The sequence below is a fragment of the Phragmites australis genome, chromosome 23 (genome assembly GCF_958298935.1).
Source record: "Phragmites australis chromosome 23, lpPhrAust1.1, whole genome shotgun sequence".
Lineage (NCBI taxonomy): Eukaryota > Viridiplantae > Streptophyta > Magnoliopsida > Poales > Poaceae > Phragmites > Phragmites australis.
The window spans coordinates 7755786-7774582 of NC_084943.1; the positions used below are offsets into that span (position 1 = coordinate 7755786).

The 18797-nt window shown below is 46.0% G+C and overlaps 1 protein-coding gene across 1 annotated transcript; it reads right to left on the reverse strand.

Annotated features, from left to right (window-relative positions):
• Positions 1–318: 318 nt before the first annotated feature.
• On the reverse strand, positions 319–15465 carry LOC133906093 (lysine-specific demethylase JMJ705-like). Its single transcript, XM_062347877.1, has 7 exons — positions 14404–15465; positions 12956–13034; positions 12788–12855; positions 6095–6245; positions 4668–5359; positions 3164–3805; positions 319–2602 (listed from the first exon to the last, which is right to left on the reverse strand). The coding sequence occupies exons 1-7, from the start codon at positions 15446–15448 to the stop codon at positions 693–695; spliced, it is 4587 nt and encodes a 1528-aa protein (XP_062203861.1). The 5' UTR covers positions 15449–15465; the 3' UTR covers positions 319–692.
• Between the last annotated feature and the right edge of the window lie 3332 nt (positions 15466–18797).

Genomic DNA, 18797 nt, shown 5'->3' on the forward strand with positions numbered 1-18797 from the left:
TCAACTACATTTTGAGCTGGGCATTGCAGCAGATTATCAATACAACATACCATATTCGTCGCGCTCCCACAAAGAATGGGGTACAGGAGACTTCTGTAGTTGCACATGTGATTATTATCATGAAAAACATGTAATTTTACCACAGAAATTGGAAGTTGTGAGGATGAAAATCAAGAGTAATGCACATCAATAACAAAAAATCATCGACATGAGCTTTGAGATCACATCAAACTACAACTTACTTTAGCTGAACCTTCCTACTCTTGCTGAGATAGCATCATTTTTCTTTTTTTTGCCAAACCAAACTAGTGTGAAGCATGAACATAATTCTTACTTCAGGCTGCCATTTATTTTTCATCATTCAAAAGCATTGAACCACAGATTATCACGCATTTTAATGACAAGAGAAGTACACTAAATTTAACCATACCGACAGAAGAAAATTCCCAATTTCTCAGGATGAACGAAAGAGATACAATTGACTTGGAATGACCCCAGTCAACAACAGGTCAGTTGGACCTAAAGCAATAGAAAATCGGCTGTTATGCAGAGGTGGTAAGCAATGAAATGAATTAGATTCCTAATGCGGACAAATTCTGGAACCAATGGAATCTGATGCAATTATCCGATTAGTATCCCCCTTCAAATCATCGTCAGATAAGAAACCTGTACTTGTGCATAGCGGTTAGAAGTTATGTACTGTACTTCTTTTTCTTATCACAGGAATGGCCAGTCTTTCTCTTGTGACGGCTGAAGTCTGACACAAAGCGGAATGTCTGAGTGCAACCAGGTTCCGTGCATGCATATGGTCGCACCCCCGTGTGCACCCTCATGTGCTCTGTCCTCGCCCATGGCCACTTGAATGTCTTCTTGCAGCCCGCAAATGTACAAACGAGTGGCCTTTCATCCAGGTGCACTTTCCGGTGCTGAAGCAGGTATTTATGGCAGAAGAATTTCTTCTTGCATCCTTTTACAGGACAAATGTCTCGCTTGTGCAACAACAAGTCCTGTTGGGTGCTGAAGCTCATGTCGCACCCTTCTATATCACAAGAAAATTTTGCTCCTTTATCTCCATTGCGCAAACCATCACTAACTTGACCATTGCTGGCTTTTCTTTTACGACTTTGCATCTTGCCTTTAGATTTCACTTTAAGATCATCATTTTCTTCTTTTGGAATTCCATCCCGGTTGTCTATCGTGGCTTGATCTGCCGTATTACACCCTTCTATGTCAGAAGGAAATTTTGTTTCTTTATCCTCATTGCGCAAGCCATCACTTGCCTGATTTCTGCTGGCTTTCTTCTTACTACTTTGCATTTTGCCTCTAGATTTTACTTTCACATCATCGGTTTTTTGTTTTGGAATTTCATTCCAGCTGTCTTGCGTGGCTTCATCTCCAATATCTTCATGAAGCAGATCCACATTGTTATCTTCGTTGTGATTTTCTCGAAATTGCCTATTTGCCTTACCATTCTTTTGCTTCTTAGTACTTGCTTTCTTGCCCATCTTTTGCAATTTCTTGTCTACATTCGACAAATCATCACTTGCCTTGCACTTGCTGGATTTTCTCTTACTACCTTGCAATTTGACACAAGATTTCACTTTTACAACATCAAGTCCTTGTTGTGGATTGTTATCCCAGTTGCCTATTATGGTGTTTTCCATGCTACCTATGTCAAGCCCGCAGTCAATGCCATCAGTTTCATCGTGTAGCTCACACAAATTGTTTTTTCTTTTATCATCCTTTCGCCTCTTAGAACTTGATCTTTTGTGCATGTTTCGCAATTCATTTTGAATTTGCCTACCCCAACTTGCTTGGGACAAAGGCTGTTGTTGCTGCTGCTGCTGAGTGTTCAGTGCTTCCTCACTTTTATCTTGCTGCTGCTGAGTGTTCAGTGCTTCCTCACTTTTATCTCCATCTTCATGTTTGTCATGATCATCAAAGTTTCTAGGCTGGTCATGGGTGGCTTCAGATATCATCACAATGCCAGTGTGGTGCAAAGAAGCTTCATCAGAAGCAGTGCATCTCTTCTTTTTGGCTGTAGATTTCTCAACAGAGTCCCCTTCTTTTCTTCCAGATATTCTTTTTGATAAGCTTCGGTTGATCAAGGTAGTAGATCTTGTCGATGGTTCTTCTCGCATTTTGTGAAAGGATTTAGCACTGAACATTGGTCTGCTGTGAGCCATGTCATGATTCTGTTCTTCACGCTCACGAGCTAAAAGCAGATGAACTTGGTTTGACATCCAAACTTTCCCACACCACCATCCAGCCACCCTTTTCTTTGTTGTGCCTGATCGTTGCCCTTCATCATCTGTCAGGCTATCTGGATTTTCTTGACCAAATGCCTTGTAAATGATAGAATTGTATGGTACCTGCTTGCTGTAAAGTGGGGATTTGCTCTGTTTGGCACTGTAATATATATTGATACCCATTTTTACTGCCCAGTCACTGCTTGTGGGTTCAGCATCTTCATCCTGCAGAGCCAACTGAATTCTTCCAATGTCTTCATCTGTTGCTTCTTTGAAAGTGATATCTTTCCAAGCATACTTCATACCAAGTTCTTCTGCTATAACTTTTGCTGCCGATTCTGCTCTAGGGTATTCTGCAAATGCATTGTGAATTACCAATGAAGAAATTTCATTTTGCAAAATATTGCAGGAGTAACCCATATTTCCCACAAACAAAGATAAATTTGACTATTTCAAAACAAGATCTGGAAGCACAGAAATTTTGATGCATTGTCTCCTTGCACCATCATGGTGTCCCTAAAAAAGACCTAAGCTTCAGTCTCATCTGCTGGGTGCTGTTGATCCAAATTCTTTGTTGTAACATGTAAATAATATGTACATACTACATATGCATCTTTTGCAATGATCAAAACAAAACAAAACAACATATAAGTCATAGTAAATAATTTTTTCAATGGAATATCATCCTATATGATTATTTTATATTTTTTGTTCTGTTATTGCTCCACCTTTTGTGCCTAAACTGATGTTTACTACCATATAATTGACAATTTCAATACTTTGTCATAATCATTAATCAGATGTGCCACTAATAATTCAAACAAGTAAACAAGATACTAAGAGAAATACTGAAGGATAAATAACACAGGAAATGCCCAAGGAACTTCGTGGAAATGAGTAAACAATGTAATTACCTGGATGGCACAAAAGCGTGATATTAGCACCACCAATTTGTTGGAGTTGTGTCCATGTCTCCAAAGCATGTTCTAGACAAAACACATGCATTCTGCAAGAATCTTTGTTGTACTTGAGCATGGCCAGCACATCTGGTTCCATTGAGCCTTTAGCTGTGCTCAAACTAGTATCTGAAGAGGCTTTTACACCTGATGCAGTTAGATCATCATCCAAATCAAGATATGCAGACCACTCCTCATAGGAAGTTAGTGGCTCTCCCAGCCCTGCACGATGGCTGATATCTGTTTGCCTACTAGCCTGAGTCATTGGCATACTCTTATTCTCTACTGGTTTCATCAGAGATGCTGTTCTGGCTCCACATTCATCTTCATTCCAGTGCAAATTTATCTTCTGAAGCTGAACCGGTGTTCCTGAAGACTGAATATTTGTGAGTCCGTTTGCTGCATCATTGTTTTCACTGTCATATGATATATTGCCAGGTGCTTCCTCATCCGAATCTGATGAGTCATAAGCAGAAGCCAGAAGCCCAAGGGCAGAAGTGCATCCATGGGGGCAGCTGCTGTATAGCTGTGTACACCGATCAGACACTTGGGCTGAACCTATGCTCTGTATCATATTATCATCTGTTCCAGAAGCATGTCCTGTTGAAAAGACATGACATTTACACCATGGCCTCCAAAGTATGCATAAAGAAAATGAATTAATTATAAGAAAATTCTCTTTTTTATTCGCATTCAGGACATGAGTATTGTAATCAATGAGACATATGATTGATGCCATTTGGACAAAGAAGGTATTAGAACATCATGAAAAACATAATAGAAATATATAACAGTAGAGTCTGGAGCATCGCGGAGGAAAGTGATATTACAACTGGATGAAACTCATTGAAAAGGATAAATACTTCAGAAACAAGTAATACAGTTCACTAAAACATTCATCCTACAATTTGTTACAGAACCGAATGATATTAGGTAGGTTAATTCAGCACTTACTAAAAAGAAAATCGTCTTTAAAATAAGGTGCAGTAGAAATATGCATCAGCCAAACCATTTTAACTTTGAGCAACAATATTTTTATGATTATTTAGACCAGCCATATAAAAATGATATTAGGATTTAGTAGATTTGTCTGGAAATTACTTTAACAATACTCTAATTTTAATAGGTTTTATATCTTCTTTGTTGGTGACTCTTGTTGGGTTTCATCTCTAGTCTACCCTAACTTGCTTGGGATTAAAAGGCTTTGCTGTTGTTGTTGTTATGAATATATTACAATAGAAGCTGGTAGTCAAAGTAATGTCTTAAAGACCGTGTCAATGTCGAAAATGACTCTGAATTCTGAGTTGTGACTAGAGGGGCTACTGAACTAGAAACATTAGCAGATTGATCATCTTTCATAATGCACAAGCGTATACCAAAAAGGCAGTGGAAGCTAGAGAATGCTATAAGGTAAACACGACTTAGGGATTAATAGCAGGAGAAAGATGCAAGTCTTGCTAACCTTGTGGAGGAACTATCTCACGATTTTCTGCTATGCAATTTGAGATGTCATCTGATTTCATAATTTTCCCATGGTTTGCATTTGATGAGATATTCTCTCTCAAAATGACAAACTGAGCTGCTGCTTCTTTAGGTTGAATGATGGCTACACAAGCAAAGCTTAATATGCCACACTGAACACAGGGCAAGCGCCCTTGATCTAAGAGCCCACCTCCTTGATGTGATCTACCTTTTTCAATTACTGCATTCTGAATCTCTGAAGTTGATAAGCAGAAAGCAGTACTATTAACTTTTCCAAATTTTGTTTCATAGAGCTTCCTTCTGTTACATGCAGAGGAAGTGGTTGCACTAGCTGATTGAGACTCACTCATGTTCTCAACCCCTCTTATTTCGTCTATCACATAACCATCAACAAGCATATCTTCAGCTTTTTTCTGGCTAATACTACAAGAACCAGCAATCAAGCCTTGTTTAACAGTATCTTCAGGTGCCATCATCATTGGAAAGGATGGAAGGGGAAATTCAATCTCCGGGATAATTATACAAGAACTCTTACCAAGAAGGATGCTAAGAAAATTGTTGTTTTCGATCACACTCCCAACAAATGTTTCTTTGACCATTATTTCACCTTCATTCTTCTTTTTGTCCCTTAGACGAGAGCTTCTTGGTACACCATGGAAATTCTTAGGTTCTCTATAAAAGGAAATTTTCGTTTCAAAATAAATTCAACTCAAAATTGATATGATAATTCTGGGAATTACACAAACAGAATTGCTATTTGACATCCAGTTAATAGAGGCTGTGCTGTAACTGGTGAGACTAGTTTAATTATACAAAATAACAATGTACATCATGAATTTTTTGAAGTAACAGAAGATGTCTAGTTATTTTGTGTTATCTATATAAAATGTCTAGTTATCTACATAATGTGAGTAAAAGCTTGTTCAATATTGGTTGAGATGGTTTGGACATATCCAACGGAGGCCTCTAGAGTCACCCATGCATAACGGGATACTAAGGCGAACTGATATTGTGAAGAAAAGCAGGGGTCCACCAAACCTAACATGAGAGGAATCTATAAAGAGAGACTTGAAGGAATATAATATTCCCAAATAATTATCCACGGATAGAAGCGTGTGAAAGTTAGCAATCCACGTGTCAGAATCATAACTTATGCATCAATCTCCTTGTACGGTTAATACTTTTTTTTACTAGTACTAGTACCTTTATTATCATTATTGTTTTCATATCATCTTTTTAGTTGGATCCTGTGGGTTTCATCTCTAGCCTACCCTAACTTGCTTGGACAAAGGCTTTGTTGCTGTTGTATATAAAATATATAATGAGGATGCCATCTTGTCCAATATTCTAACACAATCCAAAAGTTCAATAACAACAAATATCGAGATCATATTTACTGCAGCACACCTTGGACGTAATGACAATGCTAGCTCATAAAGCAGCTGATAATGAGACACCATTGGGCCACAATTTGTGGAAGCCCTCCTGATCGCAGCTTCTTTAGCCACTTGCAACCAGTGAGGTGTTGCGATATTTGTTGCTTCTCCACAATTAAATCCTGTGCAAACGGGGTAGTTAAATAAATTAATTGTTCCATTCACAGGAGTGGAGGTCTCTTTACTCCAAAACAAGAACTCATACACTTAACTGTACAGAAGAACACACATCAAAGTGGCATATAAAACACAATAGTGATCTGATAGCTTGAATGGACATGTCATGGGCCTACTTTAGATGGCCCTGAACCCAAGCAGCGTGACCATTGCTGATACCCGGTGGCCGTGCCACAAGGGCAGGGATAGATGAGATATTAGGAACTCTGATATATTTCTTGCTTCATTGAATGAGGAAACTACCGTGACCTTTATATAGGGCCGGCTCTAACAAACAAAGCCAACAAATCCAATCCTAACACCAACTAATTGGTCTAATCCAAACGCTAACTTAGTTCTGAAGTAAATAAACTAACCTAGAGAGCGGCTGTTGCTGTTCGGTGCTACAGTACCCGCGGTGCTACAGTACCGCGGTGAACTAATGGGCCGCCCCATGCCAGGATAACATTAGCTTGATGTTATGGCTGTGGATGGTGGAGCTGGGCTCGACAGGAGGGTGAAGTCTGGCCTCGCCTCCCCGGAGAAGATAGTACAGAAGATAGAATTTAACTTTCTCTTTGCTTGCCTTTATTCAATCCTGCTGTATTTCTTTATAGGGTGAATCGGCTTACAATTCAAATCCAAATCCTAACAATCAAATGCTAACAACTCCTAACAAACTAACTCCTAATGACTTATCTCTAATGGCAAGCAACTAACTACTGGCGGCTGGCTTCGACGCGACTAGCTGAGGCTGCTGGCGTTACGGATTAGGCCTCCGGCTGTAAGTCCTTCCCCACATGACATCTCTCTCCCCCTCGATGATCAGCTTGTCCTTGAGCTGAAAGGTGGGGTAGCGCTGCTAGAATGAAGCCATGTCCTCCCATGAAGCCGCGGAAGCCGGTTGACCCTGCCATTGGACGAAGAGCTGACGAACCCCACGGCAGAGGCGCACCTTCAGAGCTCGTTACGGTAGAGGTATAGTGGCACCATAGTGTATTGGCGGCAATGATGGTGGCGCCGATGGGGGAGAACCAACAAACTTCTTGAGGAGGCCAACGTGAAAGACGTCATGTAGTTTGGTGTGGTTGGAAGTTCCAAGCGGACTACCACCGGGTTGATGTGCTCAATGATTTTGTAGGGACCGTAGAAACGCCGGGGCACCATGTTGGAGTCGCAGCCAAACCCACTCGCCCACCTGGAACGAAACGTCATGGTGACCATGATCATATGCACGTTTGGCGAGTTGTTGTGATTGATGCAAGCAGTAGCGGACGTCCACCAAGAACTCCTCACGTTCTACCGTTGTTTGCGCCATTGCTACCACCCGGATGTCGCTGGGCTCGTTGGAACGGATAGTTGGCGGGTCCCGTCCATAGACCACCCAGAACGGCGTGTTGCGCAGTGCCGAGTGAAACGAGGTGTTGTAGACGTATTCTGCCTAAGGTAGCCATCGAATCCAATTGCGCGGCCGATCCCCTATCATGCAACGGAGATACAAGATAATGACTTTGTTCACTGCTTCGGACTAGCCATTGGCTTGAGGATGGAACGCCATCATCATATGGTGTTTGGAGCATGTTGCCATGAACAAAGCCTTCCAAAATGCTGAGGTGAACACTGGGTCGTGGTCTGAGACGATCAACACTGGAACGCCATGCAGGCGGACAATGTCGACGAAGAAGGCACGGACCACCTCCGCGGCATATGGATGCGCCAGCGGAATAAAATGAGCGTACTTGGAGAAGCGGTCCACCACCAGCAAGTTGACCGATTTGACACCGGCCTTCGGAAAACCCTCAACGAAATCCATGGCAATGTCAGTCCACACATCCATCGGAATCAGTAGTGGCAACAGCAAACCACTTGAATGAAGATGGTCAGTCTTGTGGCAAGGTACTGGTACCTTGCGCAACTTCTAATGTAGTCCTGCACCACAGTGCGCACATTTGGCGTGTGGAAGTCACGGCGTAAGCAGTGCAAGGTTTTTTGGACTCCCTCATGACCGTCATCATGGACTGCGGCGAGGATGTCCAGCAATATTGGTGAGGATGGCGGAACGTAGAGGCGATTCTGATACAGAACGAGACCATCCACCACAAACCATGGTGCTGCCAGACGTCCAACCACTATGTTCTCCCGCAACACCATCAATGCAGGGTTAGTGGAGTTAGCGCGACGCAGATCAGAGAGCAGGTCGAATGAAGGTTCTGAGAGTGTCATGACGGCACCTAGCTCCGCGTCACGTCATGACAGGGTGTCGGTGACAGTGTTCAGGCGTCTTGGTTTATATTCCACCACGAAGTTGAAACCCAATAATTTGTTGACCCAATGATGTTGCGGGATCGTCGCCAGTCGTTGGTCGAGGAGGAATTTGAGACTGTAGTGATCCGTTTTGACGGTGAACAAGCGTCCTCAAAGATATGGCCGCCAATGGCGCACTGTGTTCACGAGGCCAATCAGTTTGCGCTCGTAAGCAGTGAGGGCGCGATGTCGAGGAGCCACTGGTCGACTGAAGAAGGCGATCGGTCCTTGCCCTTGGTGAAGCACGACGCCAAAACCTGATCTAGAGGCATCACATTCTACGATGAATCGGTGAGAAATATTCGGCAGCTAGAGAACTAGCCCTGTTGTCAGCGCTTGTCGGAGGGTTAGCTCCTGTCGCAGAGATCATGAGGGACCTCTTTTTAAAGATTCGGTCGGGGGGATGATTCTGAATATGTTTGCTGGAGAAATAAATGGATGTAAATGCGATGGCAAGTGGGGTGGAATGATTTAATGCTGAAAAGAGTAAATGCGCTGGGAGGATTTTTAGACAGGTTCGGGCCGCACTGCGCGTAACATCCTACTCCTGTGTGGATGCTATAAATACCCTGAGAATGTCTCTCAGGAATGTGCTAGTTACAAGAATGTCTGTCTATCCTAGAGCCTTGAGCTCCTTGTTCTTCGGTTTCTATGTTCGTACGAAGGTGTTCTTTGATCTCTAAGCAAATGCCTGAGAGTTCGAGCGCCCTCTGTTGGTTCTGTGTATGCTTGTCTGAGCTTCAACTTCGACTGACTTTGTCCGTGCCTGCCGGCCGCTTTAAATACCCGCCGGCGGTAGCATGCCCCGAAAGGAAGGGCACGAGTTCCAATGCGCCATAAATGGAAAGGGCGTCATCATGGCCTCTGCGCGAAGTGACGGGGGTTGAAAACGCGCCCCACGTCCGGTCTTCAGTCGTCATGATAGCGCTGGCAACGGGTGCCGCGGAGAGGGCCCATCGGGCAGCCGCAGAGCGGCTTGGCGTGCCCGCCTGGTCTTGTTCGCCTGCCACAGCAGCGCGGCAGACGGAACGCCTCGGGCCTCGCGATGCTATCCCGAGGCGCGCCGGATGGCACGGGATGGGACCCGTGCATTAAATGTCCCCACGCACTTCTGCCAGAGGATGGCAGGGACTGACACTGAGCGTGGCGGGAGCAGTTAGAGGTGACAGGCGTGGCGGGAGCAGTTGGAGGTGACAGGCCACGCGCGCTCTTAAATGTGGCATCGGGCTTTTCACTGGCTGACACCTCATCGCTGGACGCCTGTGGGGGCCACCGACGGAAGACTCCTTGGGCCGTCGGGGAACCGGGTGCTCGGGGGTCACTGTTTACCTCCCCGAGCACTCTCTCCCGAGAACGCTCTCTCTTGGTCCTCGGGGAACCGAGTGCTCGGGGGCCACTGTTTATGGCATGAGCACTCTCTCCCGGACTTGACTGTACGGATCCTCGGGGAACCGAGTAATCGGGGGCCGCTGCTCGCAGCCCCGAGCACTCTCTCCCGGAACTACCTTCCTTGGGTCCTCGGGGTACTCGGGTGCCCGGGGGGCCACTGCTCGCAGCCCCGGGCACACCCCTCCTAGTACTCGGTTCTCCTGGTCGTCGGGGGACTTGGGTGCTCGGGGGTCACTGTTCACCTCCCGAGCCCTCTCTTCCCGGTCACTTAGTCTTCACAGGTCATCGGGGAACCTGAGTACTCAGGGATCATTGACTGTGGCCCCGAGCGCCCTCTCCCGGGACTTAATCTTTTTCACCTCGCGGAGATGACCCCCGCGGGATGGCGTCACGTGGCGGATTGCTGGTCTGGCCTCAGGATTCGGGGACCCCTGGTTCCTGATTCACCGACAGCGCTGTCTTGAGAGCTTGAAACGCCGCATCAGCCTCGGGCGTCCACGAGTACCCCTCCTTCAACAATTGTGTCAAAGGAGTTGCCATCGCTCCAAAACCATGGATGAACTACCTGTAGTACCCCGCGAGGCCAAGGAATCCGCGAACGGCGCGAGCCAATTTGGGGGTAGGCCACTCCGAAACGGCTTGTACCTTGGAGTTGTCCATGGCCACGCTAGAAGCCAACACCACATGGCCTAAGTATGTGACTGATTCCTGGTCGAAGGAGCACTTGGATTTCTTGAGATAGAGTTGGTGCTCGCAGACTACTTCAAAGACTGCTAGGAGATGGCGAGGGCGTGTTGTAACAGAGGCCTAGCCTATGGCGTTCTTCCATCTCTTCTGGAGCAAGTTGTCAAATGGTGCGACTGGCAGCCGAGGTGGCTGCGGCGGGTGCTGCTCTCGTTATCATCGGTGTAGCTGGCGTGGTGGGCTCCTGTGGAGTGCTGGGCGTTGCCACTGTGGATGACGCTGGCAGATGCAAGGCCCAGGATGACGTGGCTCGAAATGAGCGTGACCCCGCCTGGACGGCTTGTTCCCGGCGCTCGAAGGCACCGGCGAGATTCATTGCCACCTCCAAGGTCCGTGGATTCTACATCTGCACGTCGAGGCTCATAGGCTCTTGCAGGCCAACCGAAAAAAGCTGAACATGTTGGCTCTCCGTGAGGGGTCCGGCGCAGGCCAACAGAGCGAAGATGCGTTCGGAGTAGTCCACGACCAAACCCGTGCGGCGACAAGCCGCCAGTTCGCCCAACGGATTAGCACAGAGCGATAGGCCGAAGCACAAGTTGACGAGCTTGGCGAAGCGATTCCAGGACAGTGTGCCCAGCTCACGCTCCACGTGCATGAACTCATTATGTGCTGCGTCCGTCAGATGATACGACGCAAGCCAAACTTTCTCTTCTTCCAGTGTGCATTGGCTGCGGAAAAATTGTTTGCAACGGTTGGTGACTAGAAGTGGGTCGTCGTGGCCATCGTAAGTGGGGAAATCGAGTTTGTGGAAGCAGGGTGGCCGATCCGCAACAGATCGATCGTCACGGTGCGGAGGGAAGGAGCCGCCGGGGCGCCCGTGTTCCAAGCGATTGATCGCGAGGTGATGGGCACGTTGCTGGTGGTCGATGTCGGAGAGCTTGCCCTCAATGGCCTCGAGACGATCTAGCTTAGCCAGGATGGCTTTCATTAGTGCCGACGTGTTGTCAACTTCGTTGGTACCACTTTTGGCCATGGCGGCAGGCGCAGGAGGTACCTGATCCTGATACCAGATGTTATGGTTGTGGATGGTAGAGCTGGGCTCGACGGGAGGGCGAGGTCTGGCCTCACCTCCCCGAAGAAGATAGTACAGAAGATAGAATTTAACTTTCTGTTTGCTTGCCTTTATTCAATCCTGCCATATTCCTTTATAGGGTGAATCGGCTTACAATCCAAATCCAAATCCTATCAATCCAATGCTAACAACTCCTAACAAACTGACTCATAACGACTTATCTCATGGCAAGCAACTAACTAATGGAAGCTGGCTTCAACGCAGCTGGCTGTGGCTCCTGGCGTTCCGGCTTGGGCCTCCGGCTGTAAGTCCTTCCCCACATGACACTTGCAGAAATGAAATAGTAAACCTTACCAATGGATACTCTAGTCACATTTATTTCAACAATTTTGAGTGATTCTCTTTTGTAAAATTGATGTACCGGTCATGATGTGATTTTTTTTAAAAAAAATTATGGGTGCGAAGAGTGTTACCTAGACACAGACATAGGTGTAGAAATCCGACTCGGATTCGGGTGTCCGATTCAGCAAAGAAAATTTAAACACGTGAAAAACAACTCGGAATTTGACACAGGTGTCGGATTTCAACTCGAATTCAGGGTGTCCGATTCGGCAAAAAAAATTTGGACACAGGTGTCCAGGTAACATTAATGAATTAGGTTGTAACACAAGGTTCTCCAACTAGTCAACAACTGGAGAAGACTAGGTTATTTATAATGTGACCCAAGACCAACAGCAAGTTTAGCTGCAAACAGGGAGGCCAGAGGCCCACATTGCAGATATGTGGGGATGTGAGTGGTTTCAATTGCACATTGAAACTACTATTTTCCACTATAATTAACAAAGAGAAGCTATGCACACACATTGTATCATAGATCTTGAATCGCAAGGATAGCATTTCACTTCTTAGGTAAATTGAAAATTACAAACCTTCTTCACAATAATCAATGAAAGGACTGGACCACGCTACACAGACAGGAGCAAACAGATAGATTCTCCAAGGAAGATCGTATTAACCCATAAGTGTGCTATATTAATATGGATATGTTAGATGGCTTACCATGGCTAAAACCAGAATGATAAGCTCCAGGGAACGTGATAACGAATTCTCCAGGGTTTTGAACCAATCTGCTTTGGAGAAGTATATATCAATCATTATATCCAATACTCAAAATAATGGCCAAGAATGGATTTCGCCAATGAAAAAAACTAACAAATGTATTAACACCTGCAGCAAGGAACTCCAGCAGAAAGAAGCACTTCAGGAGACAAGACAGTTGTCTTCTCATTTAGCGTTTGAAAGGCCACTGCATAAGATAAAATAAGCAATCCATTAGCATAATTTTCTCTTCAGAGTTAAGAAAATCAAAGCATTCATATTTAAATTCTACATAACCTAATTCTCAGAAAAAGGAACTAAGAATTATGGCCATCAAGAATATTGGTAATCAGCAATTTGTTTTAAAATGGCGCATACCCACCACAAGTTTGAAGAAGACATATAGGCTATGACATTAGTTACCAGACAGATAGACCGAAAATTGGTACATTTTTCTGACTGGATCAAAACGCCTCAGCCCAAAATAGATATGTTCTTATGTCTAACAAAGAGAAAATGCTCATAATTTCTTAAACCTGTTTAGTTGCCTCACTTAACCTCCTAAATTTTAGCTTAAGTTGGGTAGGGTGCCACTTAGTTTCACCCATCAGTTAAGGACAGGAAAGAATGGCATAGCAGAAGCCTAGGTGATGCAATTCATTGTAAATCCCAGTTTAGCAACTGGAAACAAGCGGCCCAAACATTGTGGCTTGAAGGGGATTAGGGCAATGGAAAGAGAGATCAACTGTAGGTTGGGATTATTTGGGATCAGAAACTTTTGGGTCAACAAAAGATCACTTCATTTTTTATTGACTCTACAGTGCGTAGCATTTTACAAGGCTAAGTTGTCTTGTCCCAAAAGATAAGAACTTTATCTCTAACAAGTCAATTTAAACAAACCAACTATCTGAGATAGGATCCTGAGTCTACCTCAAGTCCTAAGTTTAACTGCCAAATCAAACTGACAAATCAAAACTTGAACAAAATACTTAATACACAATCTAATCTGCTGCTGCTGCTGCCTTGCCCCTGTTCACAAAACAGTTAGATGGCTAGGGAACTAAACAGCACAATAGAAACTAAATTCAGGGACCTCAACATGGTATGCTATGTTAATTTTGTATCACTCTACCAATTCAGTTTTTCGTATTGAATATTCCTATTTTAGCACAGTGCTCCATAAACAACGGTACCGGGTACCCTGACCAAAAAGTTGACTTTTGACTTTGCTGATCACAAAGAAAACCCAAAAGTTCATAAATTTTCACCAAGACATAAATTTTCATAATAAAGGGTATTGATTTCTGCTTGATTTACATGCCATTGTAATGTCAGAATGCCTCGTTTGGAGTTCCTGACATGATAACAATCAGTTCACCTTTTCCCATTGGAATTTCCTTTTTTGGCAGTGCTATCTATACAACGGTACACTAAATAAAAAGTTTTGACTTTGCTTGTAAATAAGAAAGCCCAAAAGACATTTGGAGACTAGTCATGTGGGAATGCTACACATCCACGCAAGAAACCACGGCACAGTAAAAGGAGCAGGGGGAGGAAACAGGGGAAGGCACACTCACTGATGGCGTTGAGGTCGTCGGCGTAGCCGTGCACGCGGACGGCGTCCTCGAAGGCGAGCATGGCGTCGCGGGGCACGCCATACCAGGTCTTGGGCTTGCCAAAGTGGAGGTAGTTGAGGCTGTGCAGCTCGTGGTCCTCCACGTGCCACGCGAACCAGCTGTAGAGCATCGCCACGTACAGCATCGGCGTCGTGACGCCGGCCACGTCCCGGCCCATCGCCCGCAGCAGCGAGCCTCGCGCGCGCGGCGCCAGCCGCATGTTCCACTCCGTCTCTCCGACGTCCCTCGGCGCCGGCGCCGGCGGCAAGGCCGCATTGCCGCCGTTGCCCAGGTACAGGTCCAGTTCCTCCGGCGCGGCGAAGCCGGAGCCTGGCATGTCGTTGCCGTACTCGACGTTGAAAGGCCGCGCGGCGCAAGCACCCCAGAAGAGCGCCTCGAGCTGGAGCGGCGTCGCGTGCTTGGGCGGCGCCGCGTACCTCGGGAGCTCGAAGTCGCGCGCCTTGGCGCGAAAGGCCTCGAGGGTGTAGCGCTCGCCGCTCTCCCAGACGCGCCGGCTTGCGGCGCGGCGGTTCTTGGGGGAGAGGCCCACCTGCTGGAGCCTTGTCGGGAAGGTGGGGCCCCAGGCCGCGTCGCCGGCGGCGGCCGCATTGGCGGTGAAGGAGGCCCTGAGGCGCTCGAGCGTGGCCTCGAACGGCGGCGCCGGGAGCGGGGGCACGATCTTGCAGATGCCGTAGCGGGAGGCCTCGGGCTCGATCTTGAGGATGTAGGCGATGGGGTCGGCGAACTCGGCAGGGGTGGGGCGGTACTCCGGCGCCACGGGAAGGGTGCGCAGCCACTCCGGCGGGTCCACCGCCGGCCGTGACATGGCGGCGGCGAGAAGGAGGAGGAGGTTAGGAGGAGCTTCGTCAGGCGAGGACCATTTGGGAGAGGCGATTTGGGGAATTGACTCTCGCTGCTTGCTTCGTGCTTCCTGCTGCTGCTGCTGCTGCTTCTTCTTTGGGGTAGTGAGAGAGAGAAAGGGGACTGAGGGAGGAGAGAGAGACATGGGAGGAAGAGGGGATGGGGATTTTGTTGGGTTTTTTTTCTTTGAAGGGGTAGAAATGAAATTTCTGGTTTTCTTTTGGAAAATTTTGGACAGGAAAATAGAGAAAGATAGCAAATAGGCGAAAATTTTGGTGCGAACTCCCTGTTGTGTGTAATCGGGCAAACTCCGGATCTGAACAATATGATATGATTCGCATCCAACGGCTCCACGCAAGCCTACCATCCCGCCATGGCTTTTTTGCAGAAACCCCCTCACGTGTTTTTAGCTATTCACGATTTGGCCCTGATTTGAGGCGGCGATGGATTGGACGGCGTTGGGCTCGGGGATGGGCATAGCGACGGAGGCTGGTGCGGCAGGAACAGCCTTGGCAGCCATATGCGTGGCGACGGATATGCCCTGGGCAGCGGGGTGCCTGATCGCGATGGGCTCAGTGAGGACGGGTGTGACGACACCCTGGACGGCATTGGTCATGGTGATGGATTTGATCGCAATGGGCACGGCGATGGAGGCTGGCGCGACAACAATGGCCTCGGCTGCCACAGGCGCGACGGCCTCGGCGGCCACTAGCACGTCGATCGATACACCCTGGGCAGTGACATTGTGGACGACGATGGCCTTGGCAGAGACATGCTCGATGGTGACCCCCTGGACGGCGACGGCCTTGGCAGCGATGACACACTGGGCGTCAACCTTGCCACCGCCAACCTTGCACGAACACCACCTCGGCGACGAACTTGAAGACCACCTTGCCGCATCAATGTCGTTCGCACCCACATTGTCCGAGTCGACGCCAGATGGTTTTCTAATCAAGGATGATGGGTGCAACACTCCACGAAAGCACATAATTCCATCGTGTGTAAGTGCAGTTAACATGAGCATAATTGATCGTAATACGTGTGTCATAATTCCATAATTTGTGATTTGTATATTTAGCGCATTGCTGATCGCAATACGTGTCATATTGTAGGGAGTAACATGTGCACTGGAAGTGCCCGATCACTTCATTCCAGCTATGAGGATGGAGTTTGCTGATGTAAAATCAACTGAGAAGTTTTACAAAGACTATGCCCATGAAGCTGAGTTTCTAGTTCGGATTGGACAACAGAAAAAGGTCAACGGTGACCTAACGTGGAAGCGATTCTATTGCTTGAGAGAAGGATTTCAATGTGAATGTGAGAAAAAGTCAGATGACCACTCCAATTGGTTGATAAGAATAAGAAGAGAAATCACATGAGGACATTGACTAGGTGTGGTTGTGAGGCCATGATTGCCCTAAAACGTACTATGGAGAATAGATACAGGTTTCAGATGTTCCAACATATCCATACACACATACTTGTCTCACCTCGCTCGTGTCACTTGTTAATATCAAATATGCAAGTAAGTGAGAAAGCTAAGGTTGCATTATTTGATTGTCATAAAGCTAGCATCGGAACCTCCTTAGCATATAGATATCTTTGTGTCAGTGAGGGGGGGGGGGGGTTGAGAATGTGGGATGCTTGAAGAAAGACATTTAGAATTATCATAGCAGCCTAAGGAATTTGATAGAGACAAGGAATGCACAGATGTTTGATGACACTCTTGCTAAAAAAAACTCCATCAATTCAGGGTTTTATTTTGACTATGTTGTTGATGAAGAGGGTAAGTTGGTACACATATTTTAGGCAGATACTACTTGCAGGAAGAACTACTCATATTTTGGGGAGTTGATCTCTTTTGATTCTACATACAGCAAAAACGAGTACAACATGAAGTTTACACCATTTACTGGAGTTAACTACCATGGAAGTTGTGTATTATTAGGGGCTGCATTGATTTTGATGAGACAATAGAATCATATATATGGTTGTTCAATACATTCTTAAAAGCAATGGGGGGTTTGCACCCAAACTTATTGTAACACCCTGATTTTTAGCATATAAAAATATAGCAAAATTTACTCTAAATTAATTTTTTTTCTAATTATTAAACTAGTATAAAATCAAAGAAATATATATTTTTATATGTATATACTTATATGTGTGTATTCAAATATATTATTTTGGCTAAGTATTCTAGAGATCACTAAATTAATTTCTAAATTAATCGTTGCAATAATGGATTATATGCAATTTGGTTTAACTGTTTTTATGGTTCTTTGTATGGCGATTTGAATTTGATTGTCTCTCAATTTTGAATCCGTTTAAGTTACTTTCGGTAACTTCCTTTTCCAAGTCAAACAGTGAAAATCAACCTTCCAATCCAACTCAAATCTATAATTCAATAATTCAATTGAATTATCCCCAATTAATTTTGATCGACTCGAATTTAAATGTCTCTCAAATTCGAATCATTGTTCCAAAGTCATGACAAATTTCATATTCAAATACAATTTGAATTACCCGATCCAATTCAAATTCAAGTCATTTATTTGAATCATCCAAATCCGATTCAATTCAAATCACTCAATTTGAATTATTACAAAATAATTTCAAATACAATTTATTCAAATTGAATCTTTATACATCCAGTTTACAAATCCATTTCAATTTGAAATACATCATTTGAATTGTCATTCAAATGCTTTCTCTGACATCTCATCTCTTTCTCTCTCTATCTCTCACACAAACACAGAGCTCCACCAGCTCCATCGCACTCTTTGCTCACTCTCTCTCCCTAGGCAAAAGCCATCGACCACGCCATGTGCAACTCCTCACCATGCCATGCTTCTGGCCCTGATCTTTTCAGCAAAGCAGCACAAAGGAACTTCTCCTCTCCCTCGCTGATCTTTCATCGAGGAGCCCAAAACCAATTTCCTTTCCTCCTCTCCCTTCCCTCATCTGCAAGGCATCCTCCACACCATACATACACACAAGCATACACACGAGCATGCACCATCACACAGTAGAAGCCCAGTCGCCGTTCTGCTCCTCCTCCCCACCTGCACAACCGGACACACACATGCACATCGCTGCCACACCTTACTCCCTCGTTGCTCCAACCGCGCGTAGCCTCCTGCTTAGCTAAGCTGTCGCTCAGCTACGCTGCTATCGATTCCGGTTTGCTGCCGCTAGTCTCCTCCGCACCCATGCATCCTCCGTGCTGCCCGGCTCCGAGCTCCTTGCCCTGGCCTAGCTTCCTCTTCAGCTTGTCCGCAAAGCCACCTCTGGCCTCCATCTGCTCGGTCGTGCCGATCCAACTGCATCGTCGCCATCGCCATCTCGTGCACGTTGTCACCGTCGTCGTTCGTCCTCGGTGAGCCTCTCTCTCCTTTCTCTGGTCCCTGTCGAATCGCCACATTGGCCACGCCATCCTTGTGCCACTGGCCCGAGCCACTGAACGCTCCTCCGTGCCACAGCTGGTCTGCCCA